At 38.8% G+C, this 23,364-nt stretch overlaps 2 protein-coding genes across 2 annotated transcripts; both read right to left on the bottom strand.

Moving 5' to 3' along the window:
• Positions 1 to 11,513: 11,513 nt before the first annotated feature.
• Positions 11,514 to 12,725, bottom strand: sst6.1 (somatostatin family member 6.1). Its single transcript, XM_008413427.3, has 2 exons — positions 12,368 to 12,725; positions 11,514 to 12,073 (listed from the first exon to the last, which is right to left on the bottom strand). The coding sequence occupies exons 1-2, from the start codon at positions 12,470 to 12,472 to the stop codon at positions 11,846 to 11,848; spliced, it is 333 nt and encodes a 110-aa protein (XP_008411649.1). The 5' UTR covers positions 12,473 to 12,725; the 3' UTR covers positions 11,514 to 11,845.
• Positions 12,726 to 18,060: 5,335 nt separating this feature from the next.
• Positions 18,061 to 23,186, bottom strand: srm (spermidine synthase). The gene is made up of 8 exons (XM_008413428.3): positions 22,801 to 23,186; positions 22,426 to 22,546; positions 22,241 to 22,333; positions 21,520 to 21,673; positions 21,341 to 21,424; positions 20,638 to 20,783; positions 20,404 to 20,526; positions 18,061 to 19,081 (listed from the first exon to the last, which is right to left on the bottom strand). The coding sequence occupies exons 1-8, from the start codon at positions 22,929 to 22,931 to the stop codon at positions 19,064 to 19,066; spliced, it is 870 nt and encodes a 289-aa protein (XP_008411650.1). The 5' UTR covers positions 22,932 to 23,186; the 3' UTR covers positions 18,061 to 19,063.
• Between the last annotated feature and the right edge of the window lie 178 nt (positions 23,187 to 23,364).

Raw genomic sequence — 23,364 nt, 5'->3', positions numbered from 1 at the left:
TCAGCATCCGAGAGTCAACAAAAGGGAGCTGAATGTGATCTTGAGAGATGCAGCATCACAAGCCGGAAGAAGAAGGAACAGAATGTGTTGTTTTTAACATTGCTTAATTTGAACCTCTCACGGTACCCCAGGTGACCCGAACTTGAAGCTTTTGTGAGCTACACATCCTCTCAGGGCTTCTTGTACTAATATTTGTTACACTTTCTGAGCATATTTACCCTCACTCAGACATCTTTATCTCTTTTGTGTTCCGGCGGCTGCAAGCGCAGCAATTGTAACCACCCACCAGCTGTAAACTGTAATTAAGGACTTGAAGAAGTGGGGATGTGTCAGCAAAGATGAATGCCAACGAACAATACCGAGTTAATCCACTGTTATTTGCTCCGCCGCTGCTGTGCGGAGTTTATGTTTCGGCAGCTCGCTTTCTGCTCAATAAAACACGCAGCTTTAAAGCAGAACATCCCCGAGTGTCAGATAGGCACTTATTTGTCTTTACTACAAGAGGTCAAATAATGCTTGTGAGAAAGTGAGAGTTTCCTGCTCTTTTTCCAAAGCAAGGCGGGACTTGAGCCTCGAGGCCTGATGTTCAGCAGGCGAGAAAACAGCGTTTTCATTGAATGTCATCAATACTATTTACATTTTCCTTTGTTCTGCTGAAAGGTTCGTTTAAATGTTTCCATTATTGCTGCTATTGTTGTTACATACATGCAGCAAATGGCACAGACTGAAGGTACTCCTGCAAATGCCTCACAGCGATCTCATGCAAAATACTGTTCGATTTTCTGTTGCTGTTGTTGGATGTATTTTTTTTTTTACTTGTTTTTTTAAAAGGTGATTTTTTAAAATGACACACAGTAGGAAAGAATATGCATGAATGTTCAAATGACTGCAATAAATAAAACCACAGCAGGAAGTTTTGTTTTAAGCAGTTTGAAATATACATATTTGGTAACACTTTATTTGAAGAGGTGTGCATAAGACTGACATGAGACTGTCATGAACATGAATGCCTCTTCATAAATGATTACGACTGTTGTCCTGAAGAGTCATTTGGTAAATAATGGCACTTTTTATTGAAAGGTGCTCTAAAAGTTGCATTAAAAGTGTAAACTTTGCATTATTCAGTAAATAATGACACTTTCAATGCAAAGTTCCATTAAAATTAGCATTAAAAATCAATTGTCAGCTTTGCATTATTTACCATTTCATGACAACAGTCATCTGCATTCAAAAAGGCTCCTTCATGTTCATGACAGGTGTTATGTCATGTTTATGACAGTCTCATGTCAGTTTTATGCACGCCTCTTCAAATGAAGTGTTACCACATATTTTTGGGGTTAGTTTCAGTACAGAGAAACATTGTGGTGCAATATGGCAGGTCCATCGGTTCTTTATTTAACACACTGTTCTGTCTAAGCTTGATCTGCACTGAGAACAACCCCTATTAGTCTTCAGAATGGCACATTTTCAATAGTCATCCTATGCATAACACTTTATATGTATCTTACTCGATTTCCTTTTCGTTTCCTCGTTTCATTCCTTGATTCCAGTTTATTTGTTTTAATTTGGACTGGATGTGTTAAGAACAGATCTGCACAAGTTCATTTTTTGGCAGAGAAATGCCAGAGAGGATACAGTTAGGCATAAAATTATTCATACCCCCAGCATACTTAGATTTAAAATAATTTTCATCATCATCATCATGAAGAAAGTTTGCTTCTGCTAGAAATTGACATGCATATCCCTGAAGATGACGAAACAATGGACAACTTTGTTTTTAATTAATATCCTAGCAAAAATTGGCACGTTGAAAATCAATTATCTCCTTCTCAATAATCAATTAAAAGGCGTTCCTTGTCATTAGAGCTGCTTAAGGCTTCTTATAATTGCTGACCCACAGTTTGCATGTTTCCTCTGCTATTCTGAAACTTCATCTTTGGAGAAGGCCTCACTTTCCATCATTCCAGTCAGGACTCTTCCATTTAGAGGAAACGTGCTGTTAATGCTGGACTTAGCCATGTACAGTCACTCCAGCAAGTTCTGAAGCTTATCCAGGATCTCATGCTAGCAGGATAAGCCTTGAAAACATCCTGGATGTGGATCTGACTATATTTATACTCCAGTACACTCCCTGCTTCATTGCACGGCAAAAATCAAGACTTGAAGACGTTGACATTAGCACATCATCTGCCAAAAGCAAAAATGGGATATTTATATTCCTAAGCATATTAAATGGAGTTGTGCTAAGTCTTTAAGCATTGGATCTGTGTAATTATAGATAAGTTGTCCCAGTACATCTGAATTAATACATGTAGAGATAAAATTAACCAGGATAAAATGTCTAAGTGAAGAAGGGATTATCTTTAAAAAAAGAAATCTCCTCATGTCTCTCTCTTGAGTTTTGCTGCGAAGCGTCCCAAATTCGAAACCCGCACGCTCAGAGTGTGTAATTTATTTCTCCTCGTGCTCCCTTGCATCCCCAGATGCTAATCAACACCAACATCTTCCTGATGAATCGATGCTGAGTCTTTTGTGCCGGAATTCATTCCTGACGTCAGGCCCATTACTCTTTCAATTTACCCTGGCGTGGCTCTTTTTCACAGATAACAAATACGGCCATTTCCTTGCTAATTCAAACAGGCTGCTGCTTTAGTAATGCAGCGAACTGCCATAAGGCAGTAAAGCAGTCGGTGACGTTGGTGTGAGAAACGCTTTGATGAGAAATGGCACACAGGTGCGCCTCTCGTCTGCTGAATTCTTTCCTTCGCCGTGTGAACCCTTAGTAGCGTTGTGTTTTTGCTCTCATTGCGACCCGAGCAGGGATTCTGTTTTTAAAAACAAGGTGCTGATTGAACATTTCACATGGATTTATTAGTCTTAATTTAAAAAAAAAGGGGGCTTTACGTCACACTTTCACTGTTTGGCGAGGACTGTCAAACAAAAAAAAACGAAAATGAGCAAAGCAAAGGAACATTGCAGATTTTTCTTACCTCTAGTAAATCTCTATCTTCATTTAGTGTGCATTTAATTAGCTAGAAGCTAATGGCTAGTATAAGACGGGTGATACCAGAGTTAGCTTCAACTATCTTAAAACCACTTAAACCATTGTCAGTTTTATATTGTGTGGTTCTTTCCAGGGAAGTTAATGTTAATATATTTGGCGGTGCACCAACAGTAATCTTTCTGAGTGAAACACATACTGCGAACAGAAAGTTTAAAAAAATTAGCAGCAGTAACTGTCTGATATAAAAGTAAAGCAGTAGGAAAGCAAAAATATTACAGACGTCTAAGTAGGCATTAGAGGAATAAATAGATGATGTAAATATTTAGTATAGTCTTTTCAATGCAGATCAGTACAGTGTTCAATCTGAATTAATGCTGTGTTGTTTTAAAGCTGAGCACATTTATAAATGTTTGTATGCAGATTTAAAAAATGCGACACCAAAACAAAACAGTGTGGTCTCCCCACCATCACTAAAGACAGCTATTTAAGTAGAGGTTTCTTATTCAGCTACAGTGATGAAAAAGAAAAGCAATGAAGGAACCAAAGATCTGTCAGCATTTTAACTTAATTACTGACATGAAACAACATCATTAGAAACACCACTGGCACTGGTGAAAAGTCCAAATCCTGGTGCCTCTAGCAGCATTCAACCAGCCTGGAATGCTGCACAGCTCCAGAATTTCACTTTCCTAACTTTTAAGGTACATAAAGGGACAACTGAATGCACCAGAATTGCCTTAATGTCTAAACAACTCCACAGGGATATAAAAATTGTTTTTATTTGCAACTATCAGCACAGTTATATAAAAAAAAAAATTAAATAACACTTTGACATTTTTAAGTAATTTTATGGCCTAATTTGTCCAGGACACTACAAGTAATCTAACTTGAACTACAAGTAATCTAACTAAATCTTCACTCGTTTTCTTACTAGCCACTCTTTGAAAACATAATAAAAATATATGACTATGCCAAAAAGGGTCACATACTGCAGGTAAGTTGAGTATTTACAAGTTTTTAACAAAACCTCTCTTTAGACATTGAGAAATATTCCTTTAAACTCCAAAAAGAATCCAAAAAGGGATGATCAGTGAATATCAGCCTCACACACGCTCTCATTATGGGAATTTGAATGCAACTGCCACTGTATAAAATTGAAATTGTTCCAACAGGACATCATTCAAAGAGTCAAATGATGATATTAATGGAGGTCATTTCTTGTATAATTGATTAAACATTTTCAGGGCTGTTAGGCTTGAGAAAAATGACAACTGGCCTCAAACATTACATGGATTTCCAATAGGAGTAGTGGTGTGACTCTCTTGTAAGTGACCGTGACTTCACATATCATTAATAACCGGCAACCATCACTGTCACCCACACTGCTGCAGTGACATTTAGCTTCTCCGAGTCCCTTTTCTTCCTCCTTTCCATGTTAAATCCTGACCATGTGACATAGAGGGGATTTCATGTGGTTGAAGCAACTCCAATCTGGTGTATTGCTATCCCACCAGGCCGCAATTGCCCTGAAAATAGTCCAATCCTGTAATGCCTCGTGGGAGAAAATAACATTACTTGAGATCCTCAGCTGCTGTAGGAGCAACAACAAATCTGTTCGCTACAAAGAGCCGAAGCAAACATGGACAGTTTTTATGGCTAATTAGGAAACTGTCCCACTTGTGATTAGGCACAAACCCTACACAGAACACGCTTCGGTATTTAAGCAAAACACTCGTGATTTTTGTGGTGCTTGGAGACCCTGTCTTCTAATGACCCGAACATTACGAAGGATTCTGGGTCATGACATCCAGTTCAAGAGCCAAACTAATGAACTGTGACTTATTACTGTTGTTTTATGTAATAATGTGGAGGCTCTCAGCCATTATAGCTGAGGCTATACAATAATAAACAATCAGCATTGCACTTAAGGGCCATGGGCTGTATGCAAACTCACCACACAAAACACCATCGCTAAAGAAAAAAAGCATGTTGAATCTCATTTAAAGTTTGCCACACAACGTTTGTACAAACCCATAAAATCCTGGGTGAACAAAGTATAGTCAGGTGAGAGCTAAATTGAACTATTTAGATGCCATAACACACACAAAATGCACATAACCCCAAAAACACCCTACCGACAGTGAAGTGTGGAGGTGGGAACAACATGGTGTAACTTTTGTTTTTGTCCAAAAGTTACAAGCAAACTTAATATATTTGAAGGGAGGATTAATGGAAAACTACATTACTGAGACATTCTTGATTAAAACTAAATCTGCTGCCATCTGCCAGATTGATAAAGATGAAAACAGGGTGGATGTTTCAAAATATATTGGATGTTATTTGATGTTATTGATATTTCTTTTCAGCAAGACAACAATTCCAAACACGGAGCAGAGGAAGCTCTCAAATGGCTTCGGAGAGAGAAATGACAAAGACTTTCGTACCAAGTATTAAATAAATATCAGTAAGTGTGTTCAATACTTGTTGAGGTCATAAAAGCCTTTCACGCCCCAACCTGCTAAAAACAACCACAAACCAGAGTTTTAATTTACTGGATTTTAATAAAATGTTTCTTTTTTTTTTATCAAAGCTTTAAAAACCATATTTTACTTTCATGACACAGGCCTTCTCCGTCCTCCAAAACGGTAGCAGCCACAAAGAACGGGGTCACCACAGTACGCGCGGCGTTGCTCTCTGGAGCCGGTGACAGCTCATTTTCCGAGCCACGGCTTTAGCACCGAAAGAGCAGAGGGGCTCAGTAATGATCAGCTTTTAGCGCTGGCACTCAGCAGCTGAATAAGCCATCAGGCATCATTAGGCCCTGCTGGGGAAAACAATCTCTTCATTTCCAATGGTGCTTCCAAAACAGGGAAACTCTCTGACACAAATACATCAGAGACACTTAAGTTTTGTGTTGTTGTGTGTCCTAGAATGCTTAACTCCAATATCTGATTTCTCTTGTGACATAGGTCTTTGTGATGCTCTTGAAAAGCTTAATTTGCTTGTTACTTTATCGGGTACACCAAAAAAAAACCACCTAAAGGCATTTACTCAAAGAAATAGGAAGCAGCGTCTGTTGAACAGCGGAGGGCAGTGAATTTATATTTTCCCGTCCAAAACAGCTCTAATGACCTCTGAACCTGATCAAAACCTGTTAAATGTGGCACTGGGCATAGCTCCACCCTATCGGGACGTTCTTTGAAAAAGCTACGTATTTATTTTTGCCTCCATGCGCCTCAGCTTTCAGTGTTTGTTTAAGGCTCAGGCTACAATCTAAATCAAAAAATTGTCACAGCTGAACAAAATGAGCCTGGCTGAAAGGGATGAATTAGACCGCTGCAAGCAAGGTGTACAGAGTTAATAAAGTAAACTTGCACATCTGTGTGGCTTGCAGGAATTTTCTCGAGCAAAAACACGCGCACGTCCTCTGGGTAATCCGATACAGACACGGCTGACACCGATTCTAATGTGAGTCTGTCGTAAAAGTTGCAAACATGCGAGTGTTTTTCTTTCAGCGTGAATAAAACTTTGCGGTGTTTATTCTGGGTGAGGGTGGACACAGACTGCCTTTCAGTGGAAAACTGTCACACGGCCTGCCGGTTCACACCTGTGATCAGAAGCATTCAGCCGAGCAGTGGGTGTTAATTTGGCCTGTCTTGGCTGACGGAGGTCAGGTTAGCAGACCATTTGATGTTAACCGTTTCTAAATGCACACCTGGCCAGGATGAAAATTAGTCCTGACACACCTGTTAAATCCAAAGAGAAACATAGTAATTCTTGGAGCACTCAGGGCGATGAGACAGCTGTGTTTTAGTGGGTAAGATTATTATTATTTTTTGCAAAAGTAAGAAATTTAGGAACTTTGTATTATGAATTAGTATTTATTTTTGTTTTTTTAGAATGTGCACCTGTGGATTCTAGAAAGGAGTGAAGGATGTCAGTTCAGTCCAGATGTGACTTTGGCACATACAAGTGTACACAGGAGGAATAAAAAGCGGCAGATGATTAATATAGACCTTTACTGTTATTTTTAACACGTGAAATTTCTGTTGTCATCAGTTTATGTTGTGAGTATTCTTTCCCATGGACTCTACCGGTTCATTAAATCAAACCTGAACAAATAACTCCTACATTTGGGATATTATGGCATTGTCATTTTGGAGATTCAACATCATGTGACACTTTGTCCTTTTAATGCTCTCTTAGAGAAAAGCGCACACATTTTTAGTTCTGAAATGTTTCCAAATAGTAAATAGGTAATCGGTGCACATGCTTTGTAAAAACACAACCAATGCTGTCAAGTTTTGTTTTGTTTTTAAAGGGAAGCAACTCATAAACTTTAAATCGATTTAATTGCATATGCAACCCAACAGTAAGAATAGTAAGACGAAAAAGAAGATTCTTCCCTCTGGTTTCTCAGAAAGGGAATGTTCTTTACAATGAAAGAAAAATAATGAGTGTGGTCAAGACTATATAGCAGATATCCTGATAAAACACAGTTATTTAAAAACACACTCGCATCCCGTGGAGTTTATCCCCTGTACATGTAGTCTGGGTGTGCTCACTTTGAAGTTGTTGTTTTTTTTTTTTTGCCCCCCTCTCTCAGGTGGAGAATCAGCAGCGAAGTCTTTGTTATTTTTAAACACCCGCACATATCAAGTCACATTTAAATTTGAATTACACAGTTAGGCCTGAGTACTTCTTTCCCTCCCTCCTCATTCAGATCAAAAGGAAAGCCAATAAAATGCTTTGCTTGCAGCCATCGGCTTTGATGTTGCACCTCCGCGTGCTCATTTGAGCTCCCAGGCATAAAGTCAGGAGTGGACGGACGTCAAATTGTGCCATGTTTAAAATGTTGAGGTGATGCAGACTGGTGTCAGATACTATTTATCTTTCTTTTTTGTTAAATTCTGAAAACTGATTTGCCTGCGTTGAACATTTTTATTCTTATTGTACGTTTTTGTTTTTTTTTTATTTTTTATTCTAACATGCCTCAAGTTTGTCTCTCGCTGTCTGAAAATGTGCATTTTATATGATTTTTTTTCCTTGTTTTCTTTCAAACATAAATAAGACTAAATGATACTCGGTGAAGGACCGTAATTAGTCAAGTCCAGAAGAGGCTTTGTCTGCTCAGCGTCATTAAAGGAGCAGGGGCTCCAAGTGGATGTAAGCACCGTGTAATTATTTAGCTTTTGAGATTCAAAGCACTATCACTTACCATCAAGAGAAGATTTCCCCAAAAGAAAGGCCCCACACCAACGACAAGGGGTCCTCTGCACATGTTCCAAACACAAGCACAAAAATAAAACGAGAGGATGTCGTAGACACGGCCTTTATTGCAAAACCTGTAATTGAATTCAAACCACGACTGGTAAATCATCACGATTATGAATCATTAGCTGCTATTCTTCTGGGCAGAGAGCTGATGAGACTGTAGCTGAGCTGCAACAGGAGTTTGTTTTCACTCTGGCACTTTGGGACTTTTAGAGAGTCTTAAAAGCTCATTACTTTGGCCTGTGAGAAATATTTACTTCTCTTTTTTAAATGAGTTGTTCTGTATTCTTGCTAAAAAAAAAAAAAAGTTTATGAATTATATGTATTGCTTTAAATACATGTTGCAATAGGACCACCCACAGATTATCTCTCATATTTTACTGTCAGGACATATGATCAGTTTCAGCAAACATGTAAAAATCTATAAATGTAAAAAATAAAAAAGTTACCTACTGCAGCTTTAAAGTCTTTTTAACAACATGCCATTTTTTGTCTTTTCAAACACTCAGTCAGGTTGTGTAGGTTCGCAGAATCCAGGTTGGATTTTGAAGCCAGAAACCAGAAACCGCCTCCTAGTTTCCCACTTTGAAATTCGGATTTCAGGAAACCCTTTGGTTAAATTTCCAAGCTGAAAGTTGGACATTTTAATGGATGCAGAAGGAAATTGCCTCTTTCAGACAGGCATGCAGTCGATAAGCACCGCTTTGTGTCTGTACAGCAAATAGAAATAGAAGTAATTAAATCATGTTACGCATTAGCGATATTATTTTGCACGTGTATGTGCAGGGAATGATCTCACGAATCTCATAAAGGACTTGTGTGATTATTAGCTGCATGACAGCTAAAGGAAAACCCAGCTTGTTCGAACGGCGTCAGCAAGATCTTTCATTTGTAGGAAATCTCTTGAGTCACCGAGGAAAGGTTTTGAAATCAGGGTTTTATTATACCTCTCAGCATATCTCTCAGAGTAAGAAACAGCCTTGAATTAAAGAGCTTTGATATGAAAGAGTGATGCAGCCGCTGTGTAAATAATGAGGCAGTCGGCTGGTGTCTTGTTTACTTCAAGAACGGCAAAGCGTGTTGATAGGGTCAGGCTGAGAAGACTTCATTACCTCCACATGCAGCAGAAGCCTTTGCTGTCCCCAACAAGCAGCTTGCACTAATCAAACAGGTCACATCCGCAAAACCTCAACGCAAAAGGACTTTCTGTTTTCAAAGCAAAGCGTATTCTGACCACCAGGCATAAGCAAACTCTGCAAACTACGCCAAAGTTAGAACTAACCAGAACCAAACACTCCGATATGTGTGGTTTTTATGAATCAAAGCCAAAATTTGTCATTAGTTGACTACCTTAATGTGTTACAACTAGACTACCCCTCAGAAAAATAAATATACTAAGTATATACATACTTGAAACCAGACTAATCATCAGTGTATTTCAAGTTTGATGAGGATTATTTTACTTGAAGCATGTTATTTTGGACCATCTAATTTTGTGCTCAATGTATTTTAATTGTAATTAGATTGTAGAAAATCCCAATTTGAAGTAGCCTATACTATCACATGCTTTTTTGAAACATCTAGAGGTATACTTTGTACACTTTAAGTATAAGGTTTTATGCAATATAAACGTGCTTGATTAATATATCTTAAGTGTGCAATTTTTGTGATTGAATTACATTTAAAATATTGATGATAATGGCTTTATTCAACAGACTCATGGACCACATGGACAAAGAAAAGAACAAAGTCAAGATACACAATAAGATTTTTAAAAACCTATAAAAGTCTTGCATAACGATATTTCCAGATGACTGGAATCGTAGCGCACTGGAAAAATATATTTAGAATATATTGTTTTATTATTATTATTACTGTTATTTTTCCGGTTACATGACGCATCAAACCATACCAAATGCTTTGTCAGCCAAAGACAATATTAACATATTAATATTATCTCCGCACGGAAATCTGGAAAACTCCTCCCTTAAAGTTGGGCAACCAAAACAGTTTCTGTGGCTCTTATTAAAAACTCAACAGACACAAAATGGAAGAGCTATTAAAGTCACATTAGCAGCATTAAATTAAATCTCCAGTTTGTTGTGCATCTCTGCGTGCAGTGCAGAAAATGTGTAGCTCGTCATCATGCAGGGTCGGTCCAAGGCTGTATGAGGCCTTGAGCAGAATTTGACTTAGGGGCCCCTCTTGCTGCTAAAAACATCAACACCTCTAACAGCTTCTTTGTTAGATGTGCTGAAATCTGGGAGAGCGGGAGTAGTTTAATTGGCCAACCTACAAAGCAATAAGTTATTATTGCAGTTTACTCATTTGCATTTGTGAACTCAAAGGTTTTATCAGTTTTGTTACCACATGTGGTAACAAAAGAGTATATTTAAAAAAAAATGTCATTAAATATGGTAAATATGTGAGCACATCCTCTAATAACTGGGGATGTGGCTGTGTTTATGCATGAACCACCAAAATCAGACCCGTGCTGATTAGGAGTTTGTAAACACAGTCATCATTTAACATTCTTCTGATTTACTCCACATAAAGTCCAGCTGTTCTAGTCGGCTTTTCCTGACGTTGCAGAAAAAGCCGTGGTCCACTCACTATAAGCTCCCAAAGCACCACTGCTCATTTCTTTTAGATATTATTTATGTGACGCTTCAATTTGGCCAAATTTTTTTTTTAAGGGTTTTTTTGTGGCTCTAGTTGCATTTATTCATCAGTAGCTGGACAGCAAGCAGAGGAATCCAACCAGGAACAACTGCGCTGAAGACTGTAGCCCCTGCATTTACTGTGCCTGCTCTTCCACAGTAGCACCAATCCCTCTCAACAAGCCTCCACATATTATTTTAATGGGTCTCATAATAAAAACCCATCTACTTTTGCTCATAATTCTGTTGAACTGAGCAGAATCTATGTTCATGTTAGTTTTTGTAAAACATCCTGGTTTAATGCTGTTTTCCAGAAAGTGTTGCGTTTGTAAAGATATGATTTAAAGAAGTGTGACGTGTCCTCTTTGTGACATTTATCACCACAAAGGCAATGTTTTGCAGATAGAAAATTATATTTGCACAAATATTACCACAATCTTAGTCACTTCCCAAAGTGATTAATAATAATGATAATAATAAAAATTTAATTAAATAAAAAAATAAACATCAACCATTGGTTTTGCATTTGATCTGACTTTGTATTTGCACTCTAGAAGCAGGTGAAAATTATTACCTCATGTTTCATTTTTTTTATTTTATTTTTTTGCAGAATGAACTGCCGCTATTGTGTCCAACATTATAATCCATGCTTTTTATTAAGCCTGAAATAAACCGGCACGGTACGATACATAAATACATACATACATTGTGTACATAAATAATCAGTATTCAGACATACACACTGTCTCAGTGAAGTCCATCAATGCTGCACAGGTGTAGATGGTATGTACAGCTGAGATCTACTGCAGTTCATGTTGAGCTGAGGAGCGGAGGGGGGAGGAGGGAAACAACCCCAAAAAAAAACAAAAAAACGGAGGGACAGAGCCGGGCGGTTTTTTGGGCTCTGTTAACACGAGGTGAACGTTTTCCAGAAGAAGTTTTTACAGGGCGCTTTGCGGTCGCGCTGAGGCAGTGATAGCCTGTTGTAGACGGCCCTCTCCTCCAGGCGGGACTCCAGCGGCTCCTCAAGGTCCACAGGAGCTGCTTCGCCCGGCAGCATGTTGGTGTCCAGAGCTCCATCTAACAAGCCGGACACCAGCTTCAGGATCAGCTCTTTACGCTCTTTACTCAGCTCCTGAAAAGGCAAAAAAAAAAAAAGAGGAAGAGAGAGAGAGAAAGGCAATACAGAAATTATTAGACAAATGAACATTTTCACTGTTGGTATTTTTTGTGTTTACCTATTAAGGTGCAATGAGACTGGCAATTTTAATCTATTTATTTGATTTAAAAAATAGCTTATAAATATTCTGTTACCTACTTTTTAAAATTATCCAGCCATTTTTTTTCTTCAATAATGAAATGAAAACATTCATCACAAATAACAATTACAATCAGAATTAAATATCATCCGTGTGTTAAATATCCTCACCCTGTTTGCATGGATGGGGCTCCTGTCCTCCAGAGGAAGCACGGCAGCTGCTCTTACGCTGAACAGAACCCCCATGAGAGCTGCTAACACCACCAGGAGCTGCATGTTGTGGCAGGAGTGCAGTAGGAGCGCAACAGGAGCAGGAGACAAGAGTGTATTACAGTATGTGTGTGTGTGTGTGTGTGTCTGCGTGCGTGCGTGCGTGTGTGTGTGTAAGAGATAGTCTGAGCAGCTCAGACCGACTGAAGGTCCAGGTGGAGAGCGGCGGTGGTGGTGAAGAAAGAGTGCTGCAGTTGGTGGCAGCTGCTCATCAGATCTGGGGAAACTCAGATGTTTCTTCTGCTCTACCTCCAAAGTCCCCCACTCTTTTATACGTCTCCCCCCCCCCCCCACCCCTTCCATCCCCGTCTGCAACTGACGTAGAGGCTGGTGGGTGTGTGACGGACGGTGTGCGTGTGTGTGTGTGCTGTTGGGGGTATCAGTACGTGAGCATGAAAAAGAGAAGGGGAGATGAAGAGGTCAGGATACAACAAATGGAAACGTTTGGACATTCACCCTTTGACAAACTGCTGCTGTAATGTGAACATCTGCAGAGAGAAAACAACGTCACTAGGTAATAGATACTGATAAAAATGGTAAAAAAAAACAAAAAAGAAAGGTACAGTGTTATGAAAAATGTTTTTTTCTTTTTTTAAATCTAACTCAAATGTTTCATATCAAGAGCTAATATCACACAAAGGCAACCAAAGTAAATGGCACTTGGAGAAGTAAATTATCCAACCCAACCTGTCCTTAGCAGGTACAACAAGCTGTCCAGATCATGAAGCATCAAAGCTACAATCTTCTTTAGAAAAATGTGAGATGGGTCTTTGTCTTTCCCTTTCAGCTGAGGTTTTCACCTCGAAACTCTTCCATGGATCCCAATTTTGGGAATCTCCGTCTTACTATTGACAGGCCTAATTAGATTTTTGTTAAAGCAAGGTTCTGTAGGCGTTATGACTGTAGTTCCCTAAAAAGATGCCACATCAGCTTGTTTGAAATGTAAACACACTTTCATCAGAGTGGTAGCTTGTGACGTATTCCTTACATTTTATTTGCTGCTCTTAGTCATTTAAAACAGCTCAAAGTGTTCAGAGATACAGTGTTATGATGGCTGATATTAAGTTACAATGTCTCAACAGACCACTGTTACATTGTTTCTGCTGAAGGGAGTCACGATGCGTTAATGTTGGTTTTGAACATTTTTCTGAGTCGTATTCTTTTTTTTTTTTTAGTTGCTCAATATTTTTAAATAACACGGTTTTCCAGCAGGAGCTATCGATTATTTTAAAGAAATGACCATGACCTGATTTACTCTTCCCTGATGATTGACATTTAACTTCAGGCAACGTCTGATTCCTGTCATCCTCTCTCCATGTGTCTATTTGACACTTTTATATTACAATTGAACTGTCTGACACTCACAATGACTCGAAAGCAGCACAGTTCTAATAGAGCAACACTTAAAAACAACCATTTCTTTATCCATTTTACTTCCCCCCCACACACACACACACACAGGCTACACACACTGCTTATGATTAAAACAATCCTTCCTGTATTTCACAAATACAAACCAGTCTCATTAATCTCCAGCTATTTTTTAAGGAAGCTTGACCATTGCTACTGACATGTATTTTATGATATTTTATGTTGTGGTGTTTTTCCACAATGGCAGAGGAAAAGACCTCCAGAAGTGCTGGGATCTAACTGAATCCTTTTCCTGCATTAACTAATGAAAGCTTTACCAAATCAGTTTTTTATTACACTCATATTTTTCAGCTTATAGCTTAAAAGCGGAGGAGACTCAGCAACGTATTTTTATTAAACCCTGGGGAAATTCTTTGAAAAAAAAAAAAAAGCAGGCTTACTGTTTTTAGTTCTTTATTATGTAAGGATTTTACAGGCTGAATAATAATAATAAAATAAAAACTTTTGACAATAAATTAGCTCTGACTGCTAAGTAGCTATTTGTTGAACCTCATGACTGGATGCTGGACTGTGGGGCTTGATTTCTGGGACGCTGCCAGGTGAGTTAATTAGAAATGAGAGACAGTCATGGAGACCAGGGAGATAAGACACTATGCAGAAACTGCTGAGATTTATACAGAAAAAACCCCCCAGAGAGAATTGAACTAGATAAAAAGGATATATAAACCAAAAGGAAACATAATGAGCTTAAGCCAAAATGCACAGACTACTAAAACACAAACTTAAGTAAGAAACTCAACATGAAGACATTAACATATACGGCAAGACCCAAATGACAATAATAAACAACGGCAGAATAAACTGGATATGTAAAGCAAGGAATAATAAATCTCAATATAAAGAAATACGCTAAATCCGATCCAAAGATTATGACAGGTAGAGTCTACAACATTTACAGGGAGCATGTTACAGCACTAATAAGTAAAGGCCAAACACTTTCCTCTAAAGCCCAGGTTCTATATGGTACAAGATGTCTGGTTGTATTTGGTTACCTTTGGTGGTTCTCCCAGCTGGTGGTGCCTGATTATGATTATCAATGTTTATATGAAGAAAACTGAGTGGTAGAGTTCATGAGCCCCTCCAATTACCTGCCCAAGCTGAAACTGAAGTAAAAGACAGTAAACTGAGAACAGATTGTTGTGATTACTTTCAGCTTTCTGTTTCCCCGTAAGTCAGAACTTGTACTGAGATGTGGATGGGATCACTACTGGTTGCAGTCTCATCTTAATATATTCCTGCTTTGAATTGCCTACAATTACTGGTTTTCTGGGAAAGGAGATGTTGCCCCACATCATTACACTTCCTCCACGTAAAGCTGTTAGACAACGGAAGAGAGGACATGGCAAATGAATTTTCATGACAAATGTGTAACCGTTTCAGTGGCAGTAAACAGGCTTTCCGACGATTCTTTGAGATTTACTGCCAAGACGCATCGCTACCAAACACACATTTCGCTCTGGAGAGAACAAAGCTTATCCCTGTGTTTTGTGCTAACTTTAATAGCAATGGAAGCTAATGTAGATGCATGTGACTCCATTAAAAAACATTCAGATGTTAATGGGACAATATTCAGAAACACTGCAAAGTAGTTCATATCCTTAGACCTTTTCACAATGGAGTAGTCCGGGCATATTGGTTCCTAATGCCACAAAAATTATTTTAACGTTCACACTGGGACTATGCATTTATCATTTTCTGTAGCCTTCCTGCTTCTTCTTCACAGGGTTGCTCAGAGAGTCAATGAAAAGACTAGTAGGCTACGTCTTTTCTTCAGAATAGAATCTGGCTGACAACAATCACACCTAATAGATATCACAGCATCGAATGCTATGTCTACATTGACTCATTGGACAGCTTTTCTGGCCAAAATGTGACTGCTGAGGAAAGCTAGCAAAAATAATTTGTTAGCTAGCAGGAACAAGACCAATGTTATTTTAACTGAGCAAATTTGTGCTCTAATCATTGAAATCATAAACGCAACCCACTGTGTTGAATTTATAAAACAGCACCCTGTTAGAGCTTACCATTTCTTATTTCGCCCTGAGGAAGACAAAGTCAGTGAAGTCTGATCAGGCTGCTGTATATTTAAAAATAATGGGGGGTTTTTGAAAATAGATGAAGCTCATTCTCTTCTTCAACTCAACAAACTGGGTCACAAACTTGCCTAAAGTAACCATTTCCTGTAAAGACATGAAAAATCTAGCTTTTAGGTTAAATAAATAAGAGTTTTTAAAACAGCTGATTTAGAGATTGTGGTCTTTCCCTCTCAGAAATCTGAGTTCAGATGCCTTTTTCCTTTTGATTTATTTTTTGACATGGATATTTTTAATTAAATAAAGAAGAAAGATATACCTTTTTTTCATGACAAATCATGAACAGAAACAGTGGGACTTTTTTGGGTCCAATTTTAAAATGTATTGACAACAAAGTGGTATTTGTTCATATTAAGTGTTTAGTGAGGTGGGTTAGAGAGACGCATTAACCAGCCTCACTAAATTCTTCAAAACTCTTTTTTCCCACAGTAAATGTACTTAATGCCTTGACCTGAACTTTAACATATAATAATGCCATTATTGTCCTCTTAAGCCATATACCTTCAAAATATGTTTTGTTAAATACTGTGATGCAGTAAACTAACAAGAACTGCTTGTGTAGAGCAGATTAAACCAACATGCTACGTAATTTTGAAGCAGTATCTGAGAGACTTATTCAAAAAACAAAAAAAAAAAAAACAATTAAGTTTGAGGATTTACCAGACTGCCCCTGGCAGGGAACATGGACTCCCTGTTTGAAATGTTCAGATGGGTCGGTCATGCTTTCACAACAGTTTTTAGGAGGTATTTTCCTCTGATCTGAACCCAGCCCAGAGCACTTGACCAAAAATTAGCTGACTTATTGAAACGGTTACAGTATTGACAATTCAGTGTGTTTGAAGAAGCCACAACGGCTCCCTGCCTTTAGGAAATGTTGGGTTAAGCTCAGAAGAGTCTTCAAACAGTGAGAAGAAGCCAGTAAGATGACGGATATAGGTATTCCCAGACAGCATAAGTGGGATTGATACCTCTTATTTTTTGCGACATGACCAGATCTACTCAACAACCGTCTGCAGAGGAGTGCTGCAGAGTTCGTCCTTGTTTTCTAATCCAGGTGAATCCACAAGCTTTCATCAAGATGCACTGGGAATAGTTACATAAAACAAATGTTGGAGCGATCCAACTTTTTCTTTTCAACATATTAAAAAAACAAAACAAATATCAAATAAAGAACTAGTTCAGAAGTCATGTTGTGAGAGAGCTGTGTGGAGAACCACCACACAAGCAACCGCGTCTGAGAAGCATGCTGGTAAGCGACCACAGAAATAATTTATTGTTTCAGCTTGGTCACATTTTAATAGAAAAACTAATGAAGGCTGGCGTCTTACGCGGCAGTCACTGAGGTTGATGTAACTGAGCAGCAATTGTGTTATATTCACACCTGACACCTCAAAAACAAAGAAAGAGCAATTTAATGTTGCCCAGGGCCTTTTCAAACAAAATCAAATCACATCAGGACGGGAACCTAAAGGTACCGTATATAAAATTTTAAGATTTTTTTTTTTTTCCTCCCCATCACAGCCCCCCGACCCCCAACCACAACAGGAGCAGCAGATTTATCCAGAACAGATTCAAGAACGCCACCTTCTGGCAGATGAAAATTCAGTGCATGTTTAGGCGCAAGAAGCAATGTAGAATAACACAGCTGCATCTTGATGAAGGAGAATAGTATTTCCAGGTTCATGTATTTGACTAATTTCCAAAAGAGAAACTTGTATAATATGTGGAAGTCTTGCAAACAATATAAATTCAAAAATGATTTATTAATGCCAAAATGAAATTAAACACCCTATTCCAGATGGTGATGAAAAGGAAAGGATCATCAGAAAGTCAGGAGAGTTTATGGGACTCTGGAAGCAGAGTTTAAAACAAATTTGGTGCTTCTGACATAATTTATGATTCGAGGAATCAAAGAATTGGACAGCTTTCTTCCGTTAATATACTAATACACAGCAACTCTGTCATGAATCCAAGTTTCACTTTATGAACTGACTTCTCAATTATATCACTGTTTGAGATACACCTGCAAGTAGGCAGGAAATAAATCCTTAGGAAACAAAACCTTCAAACTTCAGTTTGTGTCACCAGTTTATTACAGTTCATAACTCTTATAAAAACAAATTCATTACTCATGTACAACTCCACGGCTCAACAAACATTGTGTTGACTCAACAGTTAAAAGATTTCCACATGGAGAGAGGTCATCAGCATCTTGCAGTAAGGAGAACAGATTCACTACAAAAGCAGCCATTCTATCAGAAGGTAAACCCCTAATTCTGCAAGCCAAATTTGAATAACGAATTTAATCTTAAAAGGTGTCCACTTCTTGCATTTCGAACCTCCGTTAGATTCTTAGTTGTTGTTTTTCTCCTGACATTCTAATATCATAATAGAAAGCTTTATTTATACCTGATGTTCAAAGCTGCGCATCAGTTAATCGTAATTTTTCTCAAGTTGGTGATACTCTAAAATTCGTCAAACACTGACTGGCCCGACAGCTTAAGCGTAGGACTCTACAGAATGTTTTTTTTTTATCCATAGCACAGTGCTAATATCAGGCACTATAGGTCTGTTGTGTTACTGAATGATGAGAGGCCTGAATGCCCAGTCGTGATATATAGATGCTGCATATTATTCAATGAACAAACATTAAAAAAATAAAACAACTGATGTGCATCCGACATACACAGATTACATATCTACATGGTCTGTAACATCCAGAGTCTGACAGTACATGGTTGGAGAATGAGGTCAGGATTATATCACAATGGTCTTCCAGTCAGTCCAGTCCATGGACTGGACTGGACTTCCAGTCAGTCCAGTCCATTAAACAACTCTAAAAATAATTGTTGGACATTAACTGGAGTTTAAAAAAAGAAAGAAATAATAAAAGATTCATAAGACTGAAGGAGAAGAACACTGATGGGGTAGTGATCCAGTGGGTTCCCACCAAATGATTTTTCTCTCTTGGGTGACAGTGACCTATGATGGGAAAGTCATGGAATGAGGGGATTTTTTTTCTTCCATGTGTTCTGAGGGTGGGGCAGAGGAGAAGCACGTCTTCTGTTGCAGGTTATGCTTCACCGAGTACCTGACAATGATGGAAAAAAAATAATAACTCAGTTAAAACTGGCAACAACATGATAAAACTCACGAGTCACGCATCGGTAAATACACTACCTTGCAAAATGATCTATACACATTGAATTTTTTTCTTATATTGTATTTTAGGTGACTTTGTAAGACCAGTTTTCAGTAGTAAATAACTGTAAAGTGAAATCAAATTGCTGGCCTGTCGTACTTTAAATAGCTAAATGCAATTCAATCCTGTTACTTTTGGAAGTTTTCCAACTAATAAGCAGAGTTCTGTCACTTTTTCCTGTAAATGTCTGATATATCAGCAAACATTTGAGGAAAAAATATTCTAACTTTACAATGTCAATGTCTGAGATTTAATAGAATTTTTTTTTACTTTAATCACGGGAAATTTTTTTTCTCACAAATGTACAACTTTGACAGAATATTCAAGTCTTTTCTGTAAATTTACTCATCAGCAGCCATCCCCCTCATATACAATGACCCTAATAATTCATCATACACTGTTCAATCCATAAAAAAATGGAAAGGCGGTTGAACAACTGCAAACCTGCCAAGACATTTTGGTTTATATAAACTTAGGGAGGAGGCCATTAGTTAAAGAAGCAGCAAAGAGGCCCACTGTGACTCTAAAGGAGCTGCAGAGATTCACAGCTCAGGTGGAATTATTGACAAGTGAATTTTTACGTCACGCTCTGCACAAATCTGGTCAGATCTTCCAAAGAAAGTCTTGTGTTCTGTCTGCCACAAGCCCAGGCACAGCAAATATGCGGAAAAATGTGCTCTGGTCACATGAGTTCAATACTGAACATTTTGGCCAACATGTAAAACAATAAGGCTAGTCAACAGGAACGCACCGACCTCCCACGGTGGTGTGAACCCGGGCCAGAGGTAGAGCTTTGATATTAAACACACAGCCCAGATTCTAATGGAGTGGATCAGATCACAGCCCACTGAGACTGGTTCCACAGGTCCAGTGAAAGCTCATGTTCAAACAATTCCCTTCGCATTTCTAAGTGAGATGAAGCCATTTTGAAAGAAAAGAAGAACGTCGGTCTCTAGATGTGTAAAAGAGACTGACATTTTTTATTGAAGGGGGACAAAGTTGTCCAAGGTGTTGCTTCAAGGGGACAAAACAAAACAAAAACAAAAAAACGATGTCAAATCATTCAGATTTTCACTTTTAAACCCTTTTTGATAATTATTCATCATCCTCCTACTTTCTGTGGAGTTGTAGAAATCGCAATAAAACATGGAAGCTGGTGATGGTTTCTGCAAGGCGTCGTACTTCTTGCCAAAGTCATTATTGCAACTTACCTTTCTGGCAAACTCGGGGAGGATGAAGGATGCTTTGTGAATATCCGGGTTGTAATATTTAAGGTTCATACTTTCCATTTCGTCTTTAGTGAGAGCTTTCACTGGTTCCCGGAAGTTTGTCTCCTGAAAGTCAGGTCGAAACGTGTTGAGAAATAGTTTAACCACAAGCCATCTACAAAAAAAATTTAAAAAATCAGGAAGTCGGGACAAACGGGAACGGAGAGGCCTGCTTACAGGATTTTTACTGCAGAGCATAAATCCAATTTGGCCGCTTGGATAAGTTGGGATTGTGCTGTAGGCGTAGTCCACCACGGGGAAAAGCGTCTTGCAGAAGGTTTGCATCTCCTTTATCAGCTGCAAATGGAGCCATTGACACTCTCCTGTAGATATCAAAGGCAATGTGATCAGTTAAAAAGCTCCCTTCATAACCTTGGCCTTTCAGTCTGCCATCGTCTGACTGCAGGCCAAGTAGAAATCAGAAATAAGTAAACCTATAAAAAAAGAAACAGAGGCAGCTCCATGAAAAAGAGCTCGTACTCCAGTTTTCTTTGTTCTTTAATTCCCCAATGTGCTTCGGTGTATTTTATTAAGACTGCATGTTACCGACTAACAAAAAGCAGCTTCTAACTGAGAAGTGAATGGAGAACAATACATTGTTTTGAAATCATTTTATAAATCTCTAAATTATTTGGGTAGGTCTTCAGTAGTCAGTATAGAGAAAAAACAAAGCAAAATCCATAAAAAAAAACATTTTCTAATAACTCCTGACTCAACCCAACCTTCCAATCCCAATTATGTGCTAGTTTATCTGGTGTATTATACATTTCCTGAAAATGTCTCGAATTTTTTAAAAATACTGAAAATTACAAGGTGTATGAATATTTCTGAAAGTGTCAGGAGTTATAAAAATTTGCTTCACTCCTTATTTTAAACTTACCCTGGGAGCAAAGAATGCCGCCGCTTCTCAAAGCTGCTTTCATTAGCTGATAGTAGGACTCCTTGAACAGACTCTCTGCAGGTCCTGTGACACAAAAACACCAAAATTGAAATTAGACTAGAATCTAGAAAGTAGAAGAAGAAAAAAAAATGAAGAAAAGAAGGAAAATCAGCACTCACCAACTGGATCCGAGGAGTCGGTTATAATGATGTCAAAGGCATCCTGGTTTTTCTTCATGAATTCGAAGCCATCGCCTACATGGAGGGTGATCTTGGGACTGAAAAACCCTTTAGCCATTCCTGGGAGGTACTTTTTTGATACCTCTATGACATCCTACACAGGGGAGAAGGTCAGCTTTCATGAGAGGATTTCTCAGAGTTTGTTAACTCTTGGATGATTGTAACTCTTCTTCTTCTTCTTCTTTTGTTCCCGTCAACTTCTCCCTTTAGGCGTCGCCACAGCGAGGCGTCCGTCTCCATCTAAACCCCATCTTATACAACTTTTTCTCTCACACCAACTGCCTTCATGTCCTCCATTCATAAATCACTTTTGCTTGATTGTAATAGAGATGCTAAAATATTTCCTAATAATAAAGGACTTTCTTTTTGACAAATGTTTTGTTGACATGTTTTCCCACCTGAACAGCAGATCTTTGGCAGGCCATCTTGGCAACTTGCTTGACTAATAATTCATCAAATCTCATACTTTCACATAGTTGCTGACATAATTATACATTTGTCCACTCTCTTAACTAGTTATATTTTTCCACCCCCCTTTCATTTTACCGTTATGATCTACTTAAATGTTGGTGCTTTGCAGTTTGTGATAAGAACATGACAAAAACGTGAAAAGGTTCAACAGTCAGTCATGCTCGTTGAAGTCAGTGCTGTTGGTCCCAACCTCATCTATCTCGCAGAGAACTGCGGACTCCACCAGCGGGTGCTTCACCACTTCCCTCAACACTCCACCGTCTCCGCCGCCGATGATCAGCACCTACAGACGCAGAAGGAAACTGCTGGAAAATCCTGTACGAATGCTGAGTTCATGTTCCCTGGATTGCACAACAGCAGCTTAGTAGGAGGTACCTTTTTGGGGCCCGGGTGGCTGCACAGGGGAAGGTTGGCAATCATTTCTTGATAGGCGAACTCATCCCTCTCCGTGCACTGGATCACCCCGTCCAGAACCAACACATTTCCATAGGTTTTACTGGAAAAAGGGAAGAACAGCAATAAGGCAAAGGGGGCTTTATTACCTGTAACGTACAACCAAGTAAAGTCCCATTTGAAAGCTGGCTGCGTAATAGTAGACTGCATGTTTAATCATTCATATGTATACATTTGTGGGAAAACTCAAAACATATATTGACGGCTAAGTGGATCGAGCTATGGGCTTTCTCAATCAGTGCTGGTTGACTGGAGCTAACAGCTATTAGCCACAGATGGAAGAGCTAAAGCACTCACCTCTTGAAAACCATAACATCTTGAAATTTGGACTCTTTGTGGTAGAGAACCTCCTCCACCTGCAGGCTCATCGCCTGCCCGGGCCACATCGCGCAGGACTCTGTGAACCACCCGTCCTTAATGCGGTCCATGACAGCTTCCCACAGCCACAGGTAGGAACACTAACGCGAGTCGAAGAGCAGCAACGTGAGCAATTTACGACTACAAAGCCGTTTCCCGACATCTAAACGTGCTGCTTTGGATTTCGACCAATGAGATAGCATTGACGTATCATATGGAATTGTGAGAACCAATAGTGAAAGCCGGGTAGTGTGTAGTTTGTTTGACGAGGCACCGTGGTCGCCGCCTTGTCTGCTATATGGAGCCCCACGTTAGTGACGGGACTTCCGACCGCATTCTGTGATCCGATTAATTTGGCTAGGCTCAGCAAGGAGAACCAGTTCTTTTATATTGAATATATATAAACAGATTATATTCAGTTAGTATGCGTGTATAGACTATTTTAAAAACTTCTAGTGTAAAAAAAAAAAAAGATATACCAAACACTGTGTTTAATATGCGCTG

Source organism: Poecilia reticulata, chromosome 7 (assembly GCF_904066995.2).
Source record: "Poecilia reticulata chromosome 7, P_reticulata-male-v2, whole genome shotgun sequence".
NCBI lineage: Eukaryota > Metazoa > Chordata > Actinopteri > Cyprinodontiformes > Poeciliidae > Poecilia > Poecilia reticulata.
The sequence above is the reverse complement of the archived record's forward strand: the minus strand, read 5'-3'. Positions and strand labels throughout refer to the sequence as shown.

Bases quoted from the DNA above. Each gene is read 5' to 3' on its own strand.
- sst6.1 (XM_008413427.3), bottom strand. From the start codon at position 12,472: ATGCAGCTCCTGGTGGTGTTAGCAGCTCTCATGGGGGTTCTGTTCAGC. The intron at 12,074-12,367 runs GTGAGGATATTT...TTGCCTTTTCAG, and splicing joins GCCCCATCCATGCAAACAGG to GAGCTGAGTAAAGAGCGTAA.
- srm (XM_008413428.3), bottom strand. From the start codon at position 22,931: ATGGACCGCATTAAGGACGGGTGGTTCACAGAGTCCTGCGCGATGTGG. The intron at 21,425-21,519 runs GTGAGTGCTGAT...TTTGTGTCACAG, and splicing joins CGACTCCTCGGATCCAGTTG to GACCTGCAGAGAGTCTGTTC. The intron at 20,527-20,637 runs GTAAGCAGGCCT...CCTGACTTTCAG, and splicing joins TGCTCTGCAGTAAAAATCCT to GAGACAAACTTCCGGGAACC.